Here is a 23,290-nt window from a genome sequence, read left to right on the forward strand (position 1 = left end):
CACCTACTTAATATGTTAGCGTGAGGCTCAAATGCTTGCAAAACATAAGGTGATTTGAAACTATGAGATTTTAAATAAGCTTGTTGCTGTTTGGCCTTCCTGGGAGCAGAGCTTCCCCTGGAGGACAGAGCGAGCATTGTGACCCCTATTTTTGTATCAGGAGTGAGGGACACCAGCCAGCCTTCCCACTGCTCTGAAGGAACGGGCTGATTTTTACTGTTCCAGAATGGCCAGAAGTGAGCTAAAAAGGGCACCTAAGCTCTTACCTATCGCCATTTCCCCTAGAATCCCAGAATCCCTGGCATTAATCGGGTCGCTCTGACCTTTTTGGAAATAAAAAATATCCTGGAGATATAAATGGGATGCCTAAGCGACTTGAAAAAACTTAGCAAAAAGTTTCTCGGGAAGAGAGGAGAAAGGATAAGGTTGCAGAGGGCTGGCCGGCCTACTCTGTGCACCAGCACTAGGGGGCTTTGCAGACAACTGCTCTGTGGAGGTGTTCAGACAGGTGGCAGGTACTCGGGCCCTGGTGGGGCTCCTCGAAGCTCAGCTTTCTGCTCCTCCTTGAGGTTGCGTGGAAGGGCGCGGGGCAGGGGCCTCCCAGAAGAGTCCTTCCTGCAGCCTCAGGAGCTCGGGGACATGACGTCTGTCCCCCTCCCAGGTGACCGGCTCTTGCAGGTGGATGGCGTGAGTCTGTGTGGCCTCACCCACAAGCAGGCTGTGCAGTGCCTCAAGGGTTCCGGGCAGGTGAGTGCACCATTATGGGGGAGCTTCCCTTCCTCCCAGAGCTTTCCTGGGCACTGTCAGCAGCTGCAGTTGCCTCTGGGTGGGAAGAGGGGTGGGCAGGAAACAAAATGAGACTTTCTTTTTGTCCACCTTGTTTTTTTTTGTTTTTTTTTTTTTTTTGCCTTTCACATGTTCCTGTTCCCAACCCTTTTCTGTGGCGGTGTGACAGGAGGAAGAGGGCAGATGTTCCCAGGCAGGAAAGCTCACACCTCGTAAAGAGCCTTGAAAAGCCTGGGTGTTACTTGCCTAGATTCTGGCATCAGCTGAACGGAGCTGCCGGCGAGAAGCGACTTCTCCTGCCTGGCTCTGGCTTCCCCTCTCACGCCCTCTGCTCCAGCTCTAAGTGGCCAATGCCTCCGTCCACTCTCAGGGCTTCTCACCAACTGCCTTTGCACGTGCTGACACCCTCCTCCCACCAAGGATGTGCCATTCCCATCACCCTGTGTGATTACAGGCCACACGGGCCTGGGGTCCTCTCGTTACCATGAGAGAGGAATTCAAGACCCCAAGAGTGTTTACCCCTTAGGCTCTTATTCTGTGGGGTGCCTAGGCAGCATCTGGATGTCACTACGCTGTGTCCCATCCTCCGCTTGAGGGTGGGAGCTTTTCCTTGTCACGGTGTCCTGATGTCCTAAGCAATAGAGTGGACGTCTCCCCCTTGGTAACTGGGGAGTTGGCAGAGACACAAAGGACTCCCGGGGCCCCTTTTGGCTGACAGAGAAGTGGAAGGGCCCCTTTTTATGCTTCCTTTTCCAAAGCATTCTTCTGGCTTTTGGTGAGACTTACTTATCTTGACAACCTTGATTGACGTATTTTGAGAACAGAGTCCTAATTTACTAGTATTCTCTGTTCTTTAGAACTTTGCTAATGGACATGCTTAGAGAAGGTACTTGGCCAGCCTACTGGTGGTGGTGACAGGTAGGAATTACTACTCGGGGGTCACAGGCTTGGGGCTGAATGACAGTTGCTACAGAAGGATGTTGCCAGGGTCAGGTCCTCTAAATGGAAGCTCGGCATTTCTCAAAATCTTCCAAGTGATGTCTTGCCAGTGGGTCTTGAATCACACTCCGGGTAACATGCAGTGTGTGGAGAAGAAAGACGGGAAACTGAACCAGAAAGAAAAGGGGGAGGCTGGATGGACATAGGCCTGGGATTCTGTGCTGGGGGGTTGGATTTTAGTTGATGGGTAACACTGGAGGCTTTCAATCAAGAGTGTTGCATGTTCAACTCGTGTCTTATATCAATCCACGGGTAACCTTGAGAGGAGTAGACTGCAGGCGGAGGAGACAGGGTCCAGGGAGCCAAATTAGAGGGAGCTTTCCCAGGTCCAGCTGACCATTGGTGGCAGGAAAGGGAATGGAGTGGAGGGGCGCACTGTGGGGGTTGTTTCTGATGGAGAACATGCAAGTCTTAGAAGCCAGAGGGATATCTGGAGGGCAGAGGAGGGGGAGAGCTGGACCACTGCGTGTGTGTGGCCCCTGGGAGGTTAGGTGAAGGATGGGTCCATGTTCTGAGAGAGCAAATGCAAGAGGAGGGATGTTTTAGGCAGAATGAAGAGGGGGAAGTGAGGATGAGTGAGAGGAAGAAGTTGAATTTGACCCTGAATACCCTGAAATAGAAGTACACATGTTACTTCCAGGAGCATTTGTCCAACAGACAGGTGGAAATATAGCTCTGGACCCCAACAAATAGTCTAGATTGGAGATTTTGATTTGAGATTCAGATGAAGCAGCCACTGGAAGTTTCAGAAAATTAAGAAGCATTGGCAGGGTGATGGGAGAGCCTTCTGACTGCCACATGAGGTGTCAACTGAGTTTGTCTACCCGTCCTTCTAGGTTGCAAGGCTGGTCTTGGAGAGAAGAGGGCCCAGGACGGCACAGCAGTGTCCTTCTGCTAATAACAGTATGGGAGATGAATGCACGGCTGTTTCCTTGGCAACGGTCTTGCCTGGAAGGCCCGCGAGCTGTGTCTTGGCAACAGATGGTGAGACGAGAGAGAATTGAGTGTCACTATTGTCATGTCACTTTCTGCTGCTTTTGAACCGTCAACTCCAAAGGGAAGCCAGGAAGGCCTCCTCTGGGTTCTCAAAAGATAACGAGCAGGGGTGGTCATCATGTGGCCAGTTTTCTGATGTGATGGAAGTCAATCGAAAGAAACACATTTCTGGAAAAAAATGCATTGTCCCCAAATGATTACCAGGCATAATGCTGCCCCCGAGCCTTCTGAGGTTTTCTTATCAGCTGCCGGAATGTTTGTATGTTAAGTATTTGTGGATGACATTGGAATGAAAGGCTCATGCACTTTCTGATCAAAGCTCCATGTTCCAGCCAGGACAAAAATCTGAGAAATGATGAGGTGGGCGGGGAGAGGAAGGTGTTCAGAAACCTAGCCTTGTTAATAGCATCCATTTAAAAAGCAAACCTACGATCAGTTTACAGGGGAATTATCGCATACCTTCTGATGGGCTGCCTCTCTTCATTTCCCTGTGATTTTGGTTCCTGCTAGGAAAACATTTATTTCCTTAGTGTATCGTGATTTGGAGCTTTTCAACCCCTTTATTTATTTATTTTTTAAATTTTATTTTATTGAGTCAGTTTACAGTGTTGTGTAATTTTCCAGTGTAGAACACAATTTTTCAGTTATACGTGAACATACATATATTCATTGTCACATAGTTTTTCACCGTGAGCTACCACAAGATCTTGTATATATTTCCCTGTGCTATACAGTATAATCTTGTTTATCCATTCTATATATACCTGTCAGTATCTACAAATTTTGAACTCCCAGTCTGTCACTTCACACCCACCTCCCCCCCGGCAACCACAAATTTGTATTTAATGTCTATGAGTCTGTTTCCATTTTGTATTTATGTTCATTTGTCTTTTTCTTTTCTTTTCTTTTCTTTTCTTTTTCTTTTTTTTCAGATTCCACATATGAGCAATCTCATATGGTATTTTTCTTTCTCCTTCTGGCTTACTTCACTTAGAATGACATTCTCCAGGGACATCCATGTTACTGCAAATGGCATTATGTTTTTTATGGCTGAGTAGTATTCCATTGTATAAATATACCACATCTTCTTTATCCAGTCATCTGTTGATGGACATTTAGGCTATTTCCATGTCTTGGCTATTGTAAATAGTGTCAAAAGACTAGAAATAGACTTACCATATGACCCAGTAATCCCACTCCTGGGCATATATCCAGAAGGAACCCTCCTTTAACATCTTTAGAGAGATTTTTCTGAAATCAAGTTGAAGGTAAGGTAACCATAGTCAGTGATGGGGTTGAGTGGAGGGGGAACATGTGTGCATAAAACAATTCTGTTTTCTCTTTCACTGTTCCTCTGTTCACTTCAGTGAGGGCCTTTGAGAAATTGACTTTGGAATGAGCTAACAGGTTCAGGTAATAATGATGTGAAATTGGTCATTTGATATGTCTGAACCCAACTGCTCCACTTTTCTTTGTTGCCCCCAATCATGGTTCACAAGTTAGTGCTCTGTCCTTCTACTGACTGACTACCAACTGAGCTGATGAAGGCAGACTTGGGGAGGCCCAGAAGCCTCTTTGGCTGCCAGATTTCCTGGAGCTGTGTCCATCTTGAGTGCCCAGAAGCAGCTGTTTTATCTTATGGTCAGTTCCTAGGGCTGAACGATATGACACCTAAACATTTTCATAGAGTTGGCCATAATTGTCTCCATGGTTTAATTATGCAAAAAAAATTTTTCAAGTATACTAAAAAATGATTGGGATTCTAAAGGAGTAATACAAATATATGTGATCCAAATTTTACTAAATGATGTAGGCGCATTGTGTATGTCTACAAATTGTATCTCTACATATAAACTTTGTTGATTATCTGTAATTGTTATGTCTAATCGGGTACCCACTTGCCAGTGTGGCCACTGAGTACTTGAAGTGTGGCCAATCCAAATGGTAAAATACCTACTCAACTTTTAAAGACTTAGTTCATAAGAAGAACGTAAAATATCTCAATATTTTCTCCTTTGATTACATGTTGAAGTGGTAATATTTTAGCTATGTTGGGTTAACTTAAATATTTGATTAAGTTTATTTTATCTGTTTCCTCTTACTTTTTAAAATGTAGCTATTTGGAAATTTTGAAATTACGTACATGGTGTGCATCTGCAGCTCACATATTTCCAACAGATGGCACTGGCCTATCGCATGTATAATGCACTCTGTCCTAACAATTAGCAGAATGAAATCTTTCCAAGTAAAAGAGAAAAAAAATCCATTTACCTGACAATTTGCATTTGGAGCCCGGCCTATTTCATTTGTCATCTACTTACTGAAGGGTGGATCTCGTTCGCATCCCACGATACAGGTCCTAAATTTGAAGTCAAATTGAAAAAGAACATCAGTGGTTTGGGATTCAGTTTCGTGCAGATGGAGAGAGAGCACTGCAGCCACCTCAGGAACAATCTGCTGAGGATTAAACGGCTCTTCCCGGGGCAGCCGGCAGAGGAGAACGGGGCCATCGCAGCTGGTGACATCATCCTGGCCGTGAACGGAAGGCCCACGGAGGGCCTCGACTTCCAGGTGGGAGGCCGTGAGGGATGCAGCCCTGCGCACAGGCTGAGGTCAGCCGCGCTCCTTTCAGGCCCACTCACCACGGGGTCTCTCCGGGCTCTCGGATATCACACCTGGAGCCTGCACTGGGATCACACACAGAGAGAAACTGGAAGAACATTCTCAGATTAAATTTTCCGTCTCAGTTCTTAAATATCTGACCTTGAATAAGCCTTAACATACACGAGGTCCTGAGTTCTATCCCCAGCACCTCTGTAAACAAACAAACAAACCTAATCACCTTGCCCTTGCCAATACCCCCTCACAAAAACCCAAAAGTAAAAAGAGAGTAAAAAGTGGACACTTCTTAACACTTATAGCACAGAATCTCAATGAAATATTATACATATCAGTCAGAGTCCTGGCAGAAATTGGACCGTTTGAGAAAGTGTAATAAAGGGGTGGAGGTGTGTGGGAAACTCAAGGGAGAGTATAGAGCCCTGGGGCTGGGAGCAGTGGGAACAGTTATCCACCCTCCCTCCCCCCTGCCAACCCAAGTCCAAAGGGAGATGGGAAAGAGCAATTACCCACCTCCAGAAATGGAGCGAGCTAGGTGGAGCAGGCTCGCTGACATGAGCTATGAAATTAGCCGAGGGACACAGTCATCCCGTGACAACCCCAAGGGGAGGAAGACAGGAAAGCACCCGTGGACCTCCCTCTCCTCCTCATCCCCGATCACTGCTCACCCTCCCATTGGCTGAGCCCAGCAGGAAGTCCCTCTGTAGCCCATGTCCACCTCCAGGGCACAGAGGAAGGCGGATGAAGGTAGAGAGTGGCTCTGGGTGGGATTGGAAGGGATGCAGAACCCTCAGAACAGGGGTAGGGTAGACAGGCCGTCCTCCATCCTGCATCCTTTGTCTCATGCAGGAACTGTCCTCAGAGGACCAATGCTGGGCCAGCAACTGTAGGAGGAACTGAAGACACAGAGGTGGACATTTCATAGTCTCAGAGCTCATAGGGGTGGTGGGACAGACAAGAGAACAACACTTACCATGGGAGATAAGTGTCATGAGAGATTAAAAACCCCTGCTCCAGGGCTTGCACTGGGGAACCAAGAAGGAGCCCATTCTGTGGCAGTCCATCACAGCTGGGGGGTGCTGAGTAGCGTCCAGATCAGAGGTTCCCGGGTGGGGGTGATCTCGCCTCTCAGGACATTTGGCGAAGTCCAGAGACATTTGGGATTGTCACAGCTAACGGATGCTACTGGCATCTAGTGGGTAGAGACCAGAGATGCTGCTCAACATCCCGCAATGCACAGGACACCCCTGGCAACAGAGCTATCCAGCCTGAAATGCCACCAGGTCAACAGTGCTGAGAGGCTGAGAAACCATGGTTTGGATAGGTGATAAGAGTGATTCAGCCAGCCTCACACTCTGGGCTTTGAGACGGTGGCTTGGAACAAGAGGTTCAGCATGGTGGGAGCTTAGGATGTGGGTATAGGGGGGAGCAGGTGGGAAAGAGAGCAGGGTGAGAGGCAATGGCAAGTAAGAGCAGATTCTGCATGAGGTGAGCCAGAGAGGGGGTTCAACAGGAGAACCGGTTTATAAAGGCCTTTTGGAATGATGCACTTTAGTGATTCAGAGGGAGGAAGGTGGGTGAATCTGGAGGAGGCAGGGAGCAGAGAGGAGGGCCCTGTAATTCCCCAGGTGAGAGGCTCTGAGGGCCTGAGCTGAGCCTCACAAGGAGCTCAGGGCTGAATGTCAGCCTTTAGAGATCAAGGCAGGGACACCTACATCACTGGCAGCCCCCAGATGAGTGGGTCGGGAGGGAGAGGAGGTTGAAATGGAAACAGTCATTTGTTTGGGTCACTCTCTCTCTGAAGAAAAGGCATCAGTATTGACTGGCAGATGCTGCCATGGAAAAGCCCTGGGCAGACCCTGGCCATTTCCGGCTCAGCATCCATGCCTGTTCTCTGTGGGAACCACAAGCTGACGGCCTTGGATCCATGCATTTTGGGGAAGTCGGGCCCACAACATTGTTCTCCAAAGTTCCGTGGAGCCAAGAAACAGATCGAGGTGGGAGGAGGAGAGGCCGGGGCCAGGAAGATAGTGCGGAGCCCAGAGAAGGACATCCCACAGCCACGCCAGCCCCACATCTAACCACGGGCTTTGGTTTCTGGTAGGAGGTGCTCCATTTACTGCGCGGGGCCTCGCAGGAAGTCACGCTCCTGCTTTGCCGACCCCCTCCAGGCACGCTACCTGAGATGGACCAAGGATGGCAGGTAAGACGTGGTGCCCTCCGTTTCTCCACGTGCCTCACGCTCAGCACCGCGTTTCTTGTCTGCTGGATCCTGAGAAGGCCACCTCTGCTTTCAGAAGGGTTCAAGGCCACCTTCTTTCACTGGGGCAGGAGAATAGCTGGCCCCCACACCTCAGCTGGTCTGTGACAAGTTCATGAGGTCCTATCTCTGCCTCCTCCTTCCTCTCCCCACTTCTGCCTCTCCCAATATCTGGGTCCTCCTGTAGATGATTCCATGTTTACATCTTGGCTGTGAAACTTCTAGAGCCAGGCTCTCCGGAAACCCAAGCATCAGAGAGGGGAACCCCGAAACAAGGGGAGTAGATCTAAAATCAGACAAAGGGAAGGTAAGAATTTGCATTCTAAGGAGTGAAATAGAGAACAAGACGCATGTCCACCCTCCTAAAGCACGTGTGATTCAGTGCAAGGAAGCGAGGCATGGAAATCAGGACAAGCCAGAATTTTTATGTTGAAGCCTCTATTAGTCACGTTCTCTGGAGAAATAAGACCAATAGGACATATATGTGTATATGCATGTGTGTTTATAAATATATATTATAAATTTATATATACATAGTATATGCGTGTATATGTCTATATACATATATACATGTATGTATGTATATATGTATGTGTATATATACATATATATATAGAGAGAGAGATTTTAAGGAATTGGCCCACATGATTGTGGGGCTGGCCAGTGTAAATTCTGCAGAGCAGTCTGGCCGGCTGGAAACCCAGGAGAGTTGTTACTTCAATCTTGGTTCTGAAGACAGTCTGGAAGCAGAATTTCTTTTTTCCTGGGAATCTCAGTCTTTTTTCTCTTAGGGCCTTCAACTGATTGAACAAGGCCTACCCACCTCATGGAGGGCCATCTGCTTCACTCAAAGTCTGCTGATTTATATACCAAGATCATCTAAAAAGTACCCTTATTTTACATCTAGATTAGTGTTTGACCAAATATCTGGGGCCTGTGGCCCAGCCAAGTTGACACATAAAATTAACCATCACCTGTTGTGTTCCTGGGACACAGACTGGAGGCTCATGGGGCTGGCTCTTGGAAACACCCTTGTGAGGGTGCGGGAGGCAGGGCTGGGTGGAAGGGGAAGTTAATGTGGTGCAGCTGCAACAGGGGCTTCGGCTGACCCCACAGGGAGCTCTGAAGCTGGGATGGCCCCGTAGTGCTGTCCCGAACTGGGACAAAAGAGCCTGGACCTCTGCTGTCTGCATCAACCAACACTGGGGTACGGGCTGCCCCAAGGGAGGGGGCCTGACTTCGGCTGAGACAGTTCCCTTGAGCAGAGCATAATGCCTGAGGAGAGGCTAGCTGTGGGCAGCCAGCAGCCAGCACTCCCAGCAGCCGGGAGAGGGGGGCCTTAGTCCTGGAGGAGGGTCTGTGTGAGCACCTCGGGGTCGCTGCACCTGCTCTGCTTGCTACGTGGGCCTCGGGCACTTGCCTGACTTCTCCAGGCCTCTTATTTCTCATCAGAGACGTGGATAAGATGTGGATGAAATTGATCACTTACCATCACTGAGGGTGACGGTCACTAAAGACAGCACAGGGAACTTGTGACGCAGATCCTCGTGATGTTTGGACTCTGAGAGGTCATTTGATACCAACTTTGGTGAGAAAAGAGCTATGGGAAAATAAATCAGAAAGCTGCCAGTTTGGAAAAGAAGGTCCAAAAAAAAAAAAAAAAGCAATTGTGTTAAACAACTGAACAGAGTGGGAGAGGGTCAAGTTTCACACACATAAAGATCAGATCAAAGTGCCAGGAGCCTGTGTTTTTGTTGAGATAGCTGGGAAATGCCAGAGAAATAGCCGTCCTTCTGTCCTGGAGAAGAGCTCCTCTCGGGAGAGCCCAGAAGATTCTGGTGGCAAGGGCTTGGGGTGAGGAATGGCAGCATGCTTGCTTTCTCCTCATACCTGGGGGCCAAGTGGGAGGAGAATTTTCATTCATCCACATGGCTCAGACTGAAGATCAAGGAAGGGAGCATTTAGTTCATAACTAGAACAAAGTAGTTATGAGAAGAGGCAGCTGTGCAGACATCTGGAGCAGGGTCACTCCAGGCAGAAGGAAGAGCAAGTGCAAGGGCTCTGAGACAGGAAGGACCTGCATGTTTGAGGGACACAGAGATAATGGTTGTGCCTGGACTGTAGTTAATGGGGGAGAGTGTGGAGCGGGAGGAGTTGTAGAGGGAGTCGGGGACCACATCATGTAGGGCTCTGTAGGTCTCGATCAGGTGCTGGTTCTATCGTGGCTGCAATGGGAAGCCACGGGGCTGGGAGGGGTCAAGCAGGAATGTGGCCTCAGCTGGTCTATGCTTTAGCGAGATCACTTAGGTTGCTGGTGGAGATGGAGTGGATCGGGTAACGTGGCAGTGATTCAGGTGGGATATTGTGACTTCGACGCAGGTTGTAGCCAAATAGCTGGCAAGTAGTAAGATTTGGGGTACATCTGGGAGGCAGAACCCATGGGAGTCGATATGGGTATGAGGATAGAGGGTAGAGTTTGGCCTGAGCAACTGGATGGATGGTGGCACCACTTACAAAGACAGGACGAGCTTAGTGGGCGCAGTTTAGAGGGCGTCAGGGAGAAGCTGTCATTCTTGCTAGCCTGCAAACTGAAATGTTTACGGAACGCCCAATGGAGATGTCTGTTAGGTAGTTGTTTGTGGAGAATTGGCATAGGGTCAGGGCTGGAAAAAGTGAATGTTGAATGGTCAGCAAACCCTGCCACCGAAAGCCATAGATGGGCTGAGAAGAAAAGTCAAGAAGAGGGCTGAGAAGTGAGCCGTGGGACACCCCAACATTGAGAGGTCTGGGTCAAAGGAATGAGGCCGCACATGAGGCTGGGAAGAAGGGGCCTGGGAGGTGGTAGGAGAACCACTGAAGGATGGCGTTCAGGGAAAACTCCACTTTTAGAGTAAGTGAGTGAAGGTTGCTCTCCAGAAGGAGGAGGGGCCGGTTATGTTGAATGCTGCTGAGAGGTAGAGTGAAATGAGGGCAGAGAATTATCCTGTGGCTTTAGAGAGATGAAGGCCATGAGGGACCCTGATTAGAGCTCTTTCTATTGAATGATGAGGACAGAAGCCTGGTTGGAGCGGGTACGAGGGAGAAGGAGGGGTCAATGAAATAGTGAGTGTAGGCACTCATTCGAAGAGCAGAGGAAAGGGGTGGATTGGTAGGTGGGAGAGGACGTTGGAGTAGGGGTGCAGGCTGGTTGGTAGACTTTGAAATGGGGAGATGAAGGATTCTTCTCTGAATGTGTCCCTTCTCACTGTAAAGTAAGAGGCAACTTGCAGGGGGTGGTTATTGGACACTCGTGGAGAAAAAAGATGAGAGATCATTTAGAGGGTAGAGAGAACAGGGAAGTGAATTTACTAAGGACGTAGAGGAAGATGACCTGGAAGTCTTGAGTGCCTATTTGACATCTGTGCTCCTATCTGTGGCATTAGCAGGGGCTCAGAAGCAGGTGTGGAGCCCACATATCATGGCACTAAGAGTTGGAATTAAAATCCAGCACCTGTGAGCAACATGTGATGGAAGCAGGGATGGGGGAGAGGATGGGAGCTCAGGAATTTGTTTTTCAGGGAGTGTTTATGGGACAGACTATGGAATCTAAGCAGAGTAAAAGGAAAGTGAGGAAGGACTTTGAAGATGGGGACTGGGAGCAGTGGTGAAAAAGCAGCAGGTCCCTCCACTGGAAGCCTTCAAGAGGCTGAAGAATTTCTGAAGAATGAGTCCTGGGGGTGATGAGCTGGAAGGAGAGGAGTGATTGAAAAGGAGGTTTTTGGAGGTCTCCCAAGGAGGATGAGAGAAAAGATAACTCCTTTTACTATGTATGTATGTATGTATGTATGTATGAATGTATCTATTTAATTTTGAGTCCCAATTTTTTTTAGTAGATATTTTGAAGGATCTTTCTTCAAGATTGCATAAAAAGCTGGTATCATTTTCCCTTTAGGAGTTGCTGTCTCTTTTTCCTCCCCAGCTGTATCGAGATATAATTGATATTACATTGTAATAATATCACATAACAATGTGTTTTGATACATTTATAAACTACAAAATGATTACCACTATTATGTGAGCTACTCCCTCCATTCTGTTACATAATTATTGTTTCTTTTTGGGGGTGAGAACGTTTTGGATTTACACTCTGAGCAACATTCAGGTATATGATACAGTATCATTAGTGGGATACTGTGTCATTAGAATCACCGTGCTGGATATTAGATTCCAGAACCTGTTAGTCATCTTCTTTTTTTTTATTTTTAAAATCAACTGTACTTCAATTAAAAAGCAAACAACCCATTTAAAATATGAGCAGAAGAACTGAACAGACAGTCACTATTTCTTTTTTTGTCTCATCCATTTCAAATTTCAGTTTTGAGTATACCCTTTAGAGTGTACTCATATGTCAGTAGAGTCCTAAGTGTTTGTAATTTATAATTACATAAAAATGCATATTTTTGGAGGTGCATCCTCCCTCACTGTGGGGAGTGGGCAATCAGAAAGGTGAGGAGACCACTAGGCTGGGGGACAGGGGACAGGTTCCTGTGTTACAGGAGAGGGCAGGGGCCAGAGCCCAGAGCCCAGAGCCCAGTCCCGCCTGGCTCAAAAGTCCATGTGCTCTGTCACATTAGGGATGTAGGTCATGGGACAAAAGTAGTAAAAGATAATTTTCAAGAAAAGGTAAAGTCACGATTCTTACGGAGAGAGAACATAATGATGAACACATGTTCAAGATTTTATTTAACTCATTCCATGAGGGAACCAGGCAGATGTTCAAACTTGCTCAAAAGAGTTTTCAAAGAGCAGCATTTTTAGTTACACAGAGTTTTAAAATAGATCAAAACAAGGAATATAGCTAGAATCAGATAACCCAGAAGGCTGTACTGTGGACAATGCATGGTTTTCTACTGAAGCACAGATTTTTTTTTTAACCTATAGAAAGTTGAGCAGTGTTAGCATGTCACAGCTGGTCATCAAAATCAGAAACTAAAAGGCCCAGTAGGGATGTAAGCAGATGAGAATCAAGAAATGTTTGGAGAAGTGAGGAGGAGACCCAGGAAAGGGCATCATGGTGGAGGGGAGATGAAGCTGTGAAAATGGACCGTCTTTGAGGACCAATGAAGACAAAGAGTCTTTAAAAAATTCCTTATTGCCAAGTGGGATAAACAGTCATTATTTCTGTTTTCATATTTTCTACATTTTCAAGATATTTTTATTGATAAATGAATGATGCTCACATTTATCAAGAGCTTCCAATGGCCCCAAGCTAAGAGGCTTAAGAGATGGTTCAGTGTTTTGCTCAGTGGGAGCTGGGGTTCTGACAGAAGGAGACTGATCCCATCTCTTAATGGCTCTGCTCTCCAATTACGTGAAGAAAAAGCTTATTATTTTTTTTAAAAGCAATTTTTAGATCTTGCTCAGTGTGCACTGTGGATCCAGTAATCCTGACCATTATTTTTCAATAGACACCCATGCTGTCAGCAGACAAAGAATTCACCAGAGCGACATGCACTGACTCAGAGCAGAGCCCCAGCCTGGATCAAGAGGACAGCCGAAGGGACAGTGCCTCCCCAGATGCAGGGGAAGGCCTGGGTCTCAGGCCAGAGTCTTTCCAACCGGCCACCAGAGAGGCACAATGGGACCAAGACACAGAGAGACCCTGGGCCACTTCCTTGACATGTCCACAGGATTCTTACCCTCATTTATGCCGACTTCACCGAGAAGTGGATGCATCAGCATTGGCTACCTCTTTGGAAAAGGATGTGAGGCAAAACTGCTATTCAGTTTGCGATATCAGGAGACTTGACAGGTAAGTTCACCTCTTTGCAGACGTACTGTAAATCATATACATTTCATTGCTAGAAATTACAATCAAGCAATCAATAACTGTGCCCAGATGCTTACGGGGCCCAGGACTGTGCTGGGCACGTGGAGGGAGGAGGAAACAAGAGAAACATAAAATCTGGAGCTGCTGGAGCCAAGGCTTGTGAGCTTTGGGGAAAGCAGACCCCATCCAGAGGTCCTCCAGTATCCTTGGAGACCACAGATGGCAGGCTTTGGGATTTCTTCCCAGCACACAAACCTTTGTGCTGCACCTCTCAAGGCCTCTTGAAGCACTGTGTTAAGAAAGAATTTTTCCATGTGTGCATCATCATTTCTACTGCTAACATAATGCTTTATAATCAACACTAGCTTTTAAAAAAAATCTACATCTTCAAAACCAGCCTGAAGCATTCATTTTAGTAGCCATTTATTTTTATCTTCATCTGCATCTTTGTGCTCATCCACCCGTAAGTATTTCTAATTGTCAGTCCTGTTCTGTTGGAAAACATACTCCTCCATTCAGTGTGATGAGTGCTTGTTACACATACTCAAGGTGCTTGGAAACTTGTTAGAAGTAGAGAGAGGGGTTCCAGTACAGAGAGAGGGCAAGACACTGCTTCTGGGTGTGTGCTAGCTAGATGCGTAGGCACAAAGCAGCCAAATATGAGGAACAGTGGCTTGTGTTTGACACTGTGAAGACTCACTGAGATTAAATGGCTCTTAGTTGTCGGCCATCCTAGGAGCTTGACGAGGGTCTGGTAGGTGACATGAACTATGAAGCAGCTGGGGTAAAGCAGTTAGACAACATGAGATCTGGGACAGCAGGAGCCAGACATGTTTCCTAGAAGCATCCAGAGTCAATTTTTTTAAAGTATGCTGTATTGTACCAACCAAACAAAATTCAACTACTCTGCGAAGCAGAACCGGGTGGGTGAGCACGTTCGTGCGGTGGTATTCATTTTCATTTTCTGAAACGGCATAAGCACCAGTGTGTTTATAATTCCTTACAATTGCCTTCTTCTAGGCCGTAGTTGATACACTTGATCAAATGATGCAGGAAATAACCTGCAGAGCTTTATCCAAGGACAAGTATTTGTATGATCTTGTAGGAAATACACAAGGAAATGTACTTCCCTTCAGGCAAGGGACCACTCGTTCGGATTTCTGAAGATTTTACCGATAGTCTGGGCTGATGGACAGAAACCCTGAAAACTGGATTATAAAGTGTGACTCTGGAGTTTGGCTTGCCATGTGCCTTAAATCTAATATAGTCATCATTTATTAATAATAGCATTTTAAACTAATTATTAATATAGGTTGTCACTGTTTTATTCACGAACTCACAAAAAACTCGGGGTTGTTCAATATAAAAACGATCTCATCTAACCTCACCCTCCATGCTGGAATCTGCTCTGTGACATCCCTGAAGTAGAGGGCCTGCTTTTGCCTGAATAGCTCCAGGGTTGGATGCAGAATTTGCTACCTCTTGAGGTGGCCCATTTTATCATCGTGTAGTTGTCGATCGGAAAGTTCTTCCTTCTATTAAGGTGAAATCTGCCTTTCTTTATCTTCTTCTTATAAATCCTGACACCTTTTCCCCTTTATGTTTTTGTCATTCCTTAAAAAAAAAAAAAGAAGCATCATATCGTTTTATATTTCTGGATCAAATTAAATTTGGCTTAGCATCTCTACTTGCAAGGGTATACCAGATGTCCAAAACCTGCCATCCTTGGAAGGGGGTGGCCCCTTCCCAGAATTATACAAGAGTATTGACAGCCTGTTCAGAACATTACGGTGGAGCCTCTGATCGGTCCGTCTTGGTTGCTGCTCCGTGCTCACTGCCCAGGCCCACGTGGTCCATGGGGTAACAGGTGGGCAGGTTTGCTGTTCTCTGCATTGACTCCCTCCATGGCCAACCCCTCCCCCTTGCACTTGGCTCCCGTGGCCCTGGTGATGGCAGCTCTCCACCTCCTCACATTTCCTTTTACTGTATTTCACTTGTACTTTTGTTTCCTCTCTCCCATTCAGAAATGGAAGTCCTCTTTCTCTCCAAAGGAAGGACTCAAACCACATTAGCTTTTCCTCCCGTGGGACATCAGCTTGCACTTAGAGCACACATACTTAGTGGCTGCCCCCTACAGGAGGAAAAGCATGGTACATACCCAGCGATCCCCAGACACAGTTCCCCGAGCCCCTGGGTAGGGTAGGAATTAGGATTCCAAAGTGGGGTTGTGGTTCTTGGTGGACCCCATCTCGAATGTCCGCAGCTCAGTTCTGAGGTGGCTGTCCCAGGTAACTGCCTCTTTGTTTGCCAGCATCTATGAGTGAAGTTCTCTTCCTGCAGTTTAGAACAAAAAGAGCACTGACTTCTTGATCAGAGAGCCTTGCTTTCAGCTCTACCACTTCCTAGCATGCCCATGCCCAGAGAGTTGAATTCCCTGAGCTTGAGGCTTCTCAAATGGAAATGAAGACACAGACAATTCCACAGGGTGCCGTGCAGTTCGAAAGAGATAACACATGTGCAGAGCACTAACCCAGTGCCTGGCTCCCAGCAGGAACTCAACCCAGGTCAATTTTCTTTCCCTTTCCAGAGCCATTTCCAGCTAAAGAGCAGGTCCTATCAATTGAAATTCCCAGCACATTGTCATCTACCAGGTGGCTACTTCCTACAGTCAGATGGCTGCCAGCACCCCAGCAAAGCCAGTGTTCTTGGAGAAGATGAAGTCTGACATTTCGTCTTCTTTTCTTTTACCACGCTGTCCATCTATTACTACCATAGCGCGGTAGATCTTTATAAAACATGTTGTAATAAAGCGGTACAGTACATTTTCATGGAAGAACACTGTAATTGTTTGCCTTCCAGAGAGAGGACTTGGTACTTGGCTGGAGCTGCATCTTATGCAAGGTTAGTTTCTAAAGCTAGGGCATAAGGCGAAAACCACATCAAGTCATGTTACCCTGAGCATCACTTTGCAAGGTGTGATGTTGTTTTTCCCTCCTTGGTGTGGGAGCAGATCACTTCTTCTTTGGTTGAGCCTCAGATGAAGTCTGGTGGTTTGCCTTTACAGGCCATACTGACTGCAAAATGCTTCTCTTTAAATGTTGACTTCACAGGAATGAAGGGATGGCTCATTCAAGTTTCCCACTCATGCTCTCTTCAGGGCTGAGCCTTGGGAAGTTGGTCTTTCCTTTCTCTCTCTCTCTCTTTCTCCCTCTCCCTCTCTCTCTCTCTTTCTTCCTCTTTCTCTTTCTCTTTCTTTCTCTCCCCTCCTAGTGTATATACTTATATTCCTGTAATTAAAATGCATGTCATTTCAGCAAGTATCATGTAGTGAAAGTGAGGATGTAAGTCTTTATGATCATTTAAAAATGCAAAATGAGGCCGAGTCCTTGAAATAAACCTAAAGTTACTGTATACCTTCTGGGGAGGACAGAGTTCCTGGAATAGCAAAGGATGATGAGGGGACTAGGGGTCTAACTCAACTGAAGCTTCCATGCCAGATGTGACCTCAGAGTAGCTGGCCGAGGGGTGAATGAGGCTGCCAGATGAGCTGGCTGTAGGTCAAAGTGAGGGCACAGGGGACCCCTGTGAAGACCTGCTCTGGAGCTGGAGTGTGACTGAGGGGAGCGAAGGAGGCAGATGCCTGGCCAGGAGCATCAGTGGTTCATCTAACCCCGCAGAGCAGAGCCTGCCACAGGCTGGGCCTGGGCACTGCCTTCAGCTGAGTTCTCTCCCCACACTTACAGGCTCCCTGGGGACCCCCATCCCATACACACCAAGCCAGGCACCCCACTCTGATGACTCTTAAATATTGCTCTCCAGCTCAGGATTATCAACTGAGCTTCAAACCCAGTGGTCCACGGAACGTCCCTTCTTGACGTCTTAGAGTCACTGCAAACCCAGCCTGCTGATGTTAAACTTGGCACAAACCCTGAGATCCCAGCTGCACTCACCGGGCTAGCAGGGATGTTGGCGGGGGGTGGGGGGGAGGGCTGGGGCAGGAGACCTGGAGAAGGCTGAGCCCCACACGAAGAGACACAAAGCCTGAACTTCATTGTGGGTTTCCTCGCAGTAAATAGGTCAATTATGAAACCTATTATTTCAGGCCTGAAATGCTGCTGTCTACTCATTTGACTTGTTTTCCTGAAAGGGGCACATGATTTTGGTGGCCCAAGTTTCCACTTTTGCCCTGGCTCCTGGTGCAAGTGAGATTTTGCATGCGCCCTTTAAGAGTGGAATCTCTGTTTCCCCCAGTCCTGGGGGGCTCCTGCGAGTAAGCCCTGCTGGCCTTCAAAGCCAAGTGCTCTGGGGGCTCACCTTCCCAGTGCCGGAATTCCGGCCTGCAGGGCCCAACGTGGGGCTCAGAACTTCTGCCCTGCAGTTGTTCTCCAGTGTGTGGGTCACTCGCGTGGATCTGATTATATCACGCGTCCGCCCCTCCTACCCGTCTTACTGTGGTTCCTTCGTTATGTCTTTAGTGGTAGATCTTTTCTGGTAGGCTTGTCTTTTTCATCGATGATTGTTCTGCAAATAGCTGTGATTTTGGTGTGCTCAAGAGAGGAGGTGACCTCTGGGTCTTTCCATGCTTCCATTCTGGCCACTCCCCCCAGGAAGTCAGTGGCCCAAGTTTCTAAAGAACAGCTCTCCAGGGATGTTGGGCACGGTGTCTGCCACTCTCAGTAAATACCCTGTAGCAAGCAGAGGCTTCACACTGATTTCATTGACCTGAGCTGAACCGGGATTCCTTTCCTTGAAAGCAGAGGCTGAAGAGTTGCAGGGTCTGGTGAGGGGCCTGGTTCCTAGGCCCTGCCAGCTCGTGTTAGGGAGGTGGCTGGGCAGAGATCCCAGGTGGGGTCTCCAGAGTCTCCTCCGGATACCATCTGTCTATAAAAGTCTCCTTTTGTCAGACAACTTGGGAGGGAGGGAAAAAGTGCAGGGAGCAGCTGAGGTCATAAAATGGACCTGCAGGTGAGCAGAGAACTCAGAGCACCCCAATCCCTTTCAGGTTCTGGATGGGAGAATTATGCTGCATTATTCCCAGATCCTGAGTTGGCCTTGAGCCCTGGGTGAAGGACTCTGCCTCTTTCCTTGGCACGTCCACCTGCCAAGACATCTGGCCTTGCTCTAAAGCATACCACCATCCTTATCAAATTCTCCACATCTCCAAGTCTTGCCCCTTCCGTGCAGGAGGCTCTGCCTGGGGGCTTCCGTGGGCCTTCTGGTGCCTCTTCTGTTCTTGCTCCCTTTCCCCACGCCCATAGGCAAACTCCAGGTCAGAATCTCAAGAGCATCCTGGTGGCCTGGGTGGAAGGGTGGATGTAAAGGCCATTATTCTCCCCGACTTGTGGTGGGACAATGGCCAGGATGTCACCTTGGAGATCACCAAACCTTCTCTGGACATCTCAACAGCCTTGCCTCTTGCTGCTCAGGCTGATGGCCTCCCTGGGTCTCCCTCCAGTCAGGGCCAGTAGCTGGAGCCCCAGATCCAACCTGGTGAGCAAAGAGCTTATTAGAAATGTTGAAGGAGCATGGTCGTGAGAGGTGAGGCCTGGATCGTCAGGCACTGCAGTGTTGCCACTTGCTTCTTGGCAGGGAAGGGGGAGAGGGGGTAGGGGACAGGAGACAGGGTGGGCCTGGGCACCAGGCTAGATTTCTTGTCTTTTGAAAAAACTTCCCCAGCGTTCCCTTCCTTTGTTTATTAAAAAACACACTTTCTACACAATTCAGTTAAGTACTTTAAGGTTTTAAGCCAAGTTTTCCTTGAAATGCTTAGCAATTTTTAAATATTGTTTACTTTATTTTATTTTCTTAAATATTTTTAATTGAAGTAGAGTTGATTTACAATGTTGTGTTAGTAAATATTGTTTTCTTAAAGTAAGCGTTCCTCTTTAGTCCTCGGAGCATATAGTGTCCTTTTCAAACACACACGTGTGTGTATATTTACATGAAATGCACACTCATACAAACCCTGTAGCTCTCCTGAGCAGAAATGATGTCTCTTTGAGAGCAAAACTCGGGTTGGGACTGACACTATGGCTCCAGAGGGGAGGGGGACCAGCTGTATGGGTGTTTGGGGGGCTGGTAGCTATGGGGAGGGGCCCAAGCTGACTTTAAGGGGAAGAGGCACTGTGGGAAACAGAGAGGGAGGGCAGGGGACACTGACAAAGCCAACGCATTGATTTGGGGGTGCGGCAGGAGGCTGATAAACAAGGATTTGTGTATTTGGTACAAAGTTCAACCTGTGTGCATTTCTTTTAGATTTTCCTTCTCATCTTCTCTAACCAGACTCTCAACAGACATTTCCTGAGTACCTTCTCTGCATGTTGGAAGCACTGGGCAGAATGCTTTGTCGTCTGCATGGACTGCTCTTTCTAATCACAAAGCCTGTGTGGTGACCTTCACGCAGCCTCTGGAAGGCTTACTGCTCACCGTTGCATCTGCATCTTTGTCGCCAGACAATGAGCCTCTCTGTTCATCTGCTTTCTGTGTCACTCAGGGAGTAAATACCATGCCAGCTGGCTGCCTCCCCAAATAGGCACTTTTTCTGTGCTCAGAAACGGACCTGACATTTGCACAAAGCATTTTGAAGGTCACCTGCTTAAGTTGTTCCCAGCCTTCTGCTTTGGCCCTTTTGATCTAATTCTGCTGTTGAAATAGCAATCATAATCATAGTAGTAATCATGGTTTTGTCCATTGGCTGAGAACTTACCCTGGCCCAGGAACCGTAGATGGCTATATCAGAATTATTTAACTTAAGCATCCCAACAGTCCTGTAAGTTTCTTGACCTTCCCATTTTTCAGATGAGAAAACTGAGGTCCCAGGGAAGTACATAAAATTGTTGGAGGTCTGAACGACTTCCAGTTCCTAGAACTGGGCCAGAGCTCTGCTTTTGATGCCACCCGCTCTGGCAAATTCCCCCGTGGTCTTCTGGACTTGATAGGGAGCCCCCCTGCCCCCACCACTTCCATAACGCTCTGTGCTGCCGCTACCGTAGTGCTTACTACTTGGATTGTAACATTTCTTCACTGCTCGCTCTTTCTGTTAAATCCGGGTCTCTTCAAAGACAGGGACCATGCCTTATTCACTATTCATCTCCTGGTCCCAGAGCAATCTTTGGCAGGAACTGTCTGAAGCCTGGCTGGCTCTCCTGTGATGGGTCACAATAAGCATCCTGAAAACAAGGGAAGGTGGGGAGAGGAATTTCTGATCAACACTGGAAGACACATGGGTTTCTGTTTTCTAGTCCTCAATGGTACAGTGATGATGAGGAAGGTGACGTGTGCCATCCACCTGAAGCCCCTCCTCCCACCTGGGGGGATGAAGCCTATCTCATCATCGACTCTGCCTTGGAAGACCAGCTACCCTGTGGAGAATGTCTGGAGGCAGATTCAGGGACCATTCCCTTACCGCAGTTCTGTTCTTGGGGGACTATCTCAAAGTCTTTGCCTCCAGAAGAGCCCCATGACAGTGAGAGTGAGTGGGAAGACCTCAAGGAGGCTGAGGACCCAGCTGACGGCACCCTCAGGTGGGTATCGCTCTGTCTAGGTGGCATGAGGCTGGGCTGACTTCTAGAGGGACTCGGTGTTTTTACTTTTTCTGGGTGATGGTCCACGGGCATCGCCATGTTCCCCTTACATCCCCTCTGGAGGTCACACCTCATCATCACACTTATAGTGGTCCGTGTTCCATGGCAACAACCTTACAAGAGAGGGTTATTGTCATTTCCATTTTACAGATGACACATTTGGGACTTTCCCAGAGACACCAGTGAGTAAGGGACAGAGTCACAGTTCAACCCTAGGTCTCTCACTCCATGAACCCCCTGCTCTCCTCTGCTAACCCTGGACCAGGAGCCGTGGATGGATGCTGCCTTTTGCATGTGGCCGGCTGCACCATCTCTCCTCAGGCCTCTCTTTCAGTGGGTTGCTTGTGAAGTGCTGATTCCTGTTTTGTCTGTCCCTGCCAGCTCCTGGGCTAAATGTATTTTGGAGAAGACTCTTGGTGTCATGTGACATGGCCCATCTCAGCAGCCCCTGTGTCTCAACATGGTGAGCTCTTGCTTGAACAAGAAATTCAAACTGTTGACACAAGGCACTGCCAGAAGCTGGGACTGGGTGACCAGGCTGGAGTCAGATCATACTGATAAAGAGTATATGGGAGGATTATTTGCAGCAACATGGGTGGACCTGGAGATCATCATACTAAGTGAAGTAAGCCAGAAAGAGAAAGAAAAATGCATATGCTATCACTTATATGTGGAATCTAAAAAAAAAAAAAAAAAGACACAAACGAACTTATTTACAAAAGAGAAACAGACTCACAGACATAGAAAACAAACTTACAATTACCAGGGAGGAAAGTGGGGAGGAGGGATAAACTGGGAGATTTGCAGATATTAACTACTATAGATAAAATAGATAAATAACAAGTTCCTACTGTAGCACGGGGAACTATATTTAATATCTTGTAGTAACCTATAATGAAAAGAATCTGAAAAGGAATATATGTATGTACATGTATGACTGAAACATGATGGTATACACCAGAAATTGTCACAACAGGTAAACTGACTAGACTTCAGTTAAAAAAAAAAAGACATGGGAGTAGTAAGTGTAGTAAAAAAAAATGTTGGGGAGGGAGGGTTAAACTCTGGACAGGTTGGTAAATCACCCAGCTTGCTGTTAAAATGCCTACAACATAAGTAAGTCCAGTATTTGAAAAATGCTGAATGTTCAAGAAACTTTCACATAAACACGTTTTCAAGACACATTGAAACTGACCGAGGCATTGGCTGTGAAGCTTTGGGTATGTTCACTTTCATTCCAGTGTGTCCCAGCTACATTTTCATCACAAATGTTTGAACTGGATTCTTAGAGGACAGTGGCAGGCAAGCTGATAAGGTGGGTGGATATTTGAAATTCAAATATGACAAAAGGGCTGGTTCTTATCTGAAATAGGAAGCAACACGTTAATAGAGGGGGTGACACGCAGGCTTTGAAGGCTGGTACGCCATTTATGGGGAAGTCAGACATTCTGACAGCTCTGGGAATGATGCATTATGGATTCACAAAAGTATGGAGCAAGCAGGGAGCAGCTTATATGTGGAGGGCAATCTTCCCAGAGGGGACTTCTCGGGCCTGGGGAACTAAAATAAAATAGAGTGATGCTTTGGAAATCCACAGGGAAGCAACTAAGGACCACACTTGTCTGCACTTATGAAATGTCCCAGGAAATCGGCAGTGCCCTGGAGGGAAGGGGCAGAGATCAGAGTATTGAGAGCAGGGCTCCAAGTCAGGTCTGCTACTCACTACCTAAGTGACCAGCAGCAAATGACTTTTAAACCATCTAAGACTCAGCTAACTGACTGCCAAATGGAGATAACGAAATCTACCACACGCTGTTCTTGGAAGGATTAGATGACAATGCGTGTCAAGTGTTTAGCGCACTGTGTGGCATGTAGTAAGGAATCAAAAAGTGTTAGCCATGTTTAAAAAAATTGAAGCATAGTTGATTTACAATGTTGTATTAGTTTCTGGTGTACAGCATAGTGATTCAGTTAAACAGATATATATTCTTTTTCATTATAGGTTATTATAAGATATTGAATGTAGTTCCCTGTGCTATACAATACAACCTTGTTGTCTATCTATTTTATATATGGCGGTTAATATCTGCAAATCCCAAACTCCTAATTTATCCCTCCTCCTCCCCTTTACCCTTTGGTAACCATAAGTTTGTTTTGTATGTCTGTGAGTCTGTTTTTGTTTTGTTATAAGTCCATTTTTTTGTCATTTTTTTTAGATTCCACATATAAGTGATATCA

The 23,290-nt window shown here is 47.1% G+C and overlaps 2 protein-coding genes across 2 annotated transcripts in view; both read left to right on the top strand.

Moving 5' to 3' along the window:
* Positions 1–568, top strand: part of LOC140685370 (FERM and PDZ domain-containing protein 2-like) — a 98,006-nt gene extending 97,438 nt beyond the window's left edge. Inside the window, exon 26 of the mRNA XM_072972398.1 lies at positions 462–568. Within this exon, the coding sequence (XP_072828499.1) occupies positions 462–568 (107 nt within the window). The remainder of the gene's footprint in view (positions 1–461) is intronic.
* LOC107034713 (putative protein FRMPD2-like) lies at positions 552–19,773 on the top strand. Its single transcript, XM_031682176.2, has 6 exons — positions 552–747; positions 2,622–2,769; positions 5,138–5,352; positions 7,505–7,603; positions 13,108–13,451; positions 19,725–19,773. Exons 1-6 carry the CDS (start codon positions 640–642, stop codon positions 19,771–19,773), a joined length of 963 nt encoding a protein of 320 aa, XP_031538036.2. The 5' UTR covers positions 552–639.
* The last annotated feature ends 3,517 nt before the right edge of the window (positions 19,774–23,290 follow it).

This window comes from Vicugna pacos, chromosome 11 (genome assembly GCF_048564905.1).
Source record: "Vicugna pacos chromosome 11, VicPac4, whole genome shotgun sequence".
Classification (NCBI taxonomy): Eukaryota; Metazoa; Chordata; class Mammalia; order Artiodactyla; family Camelidae; genus Vicugna; species Vicugna pacos.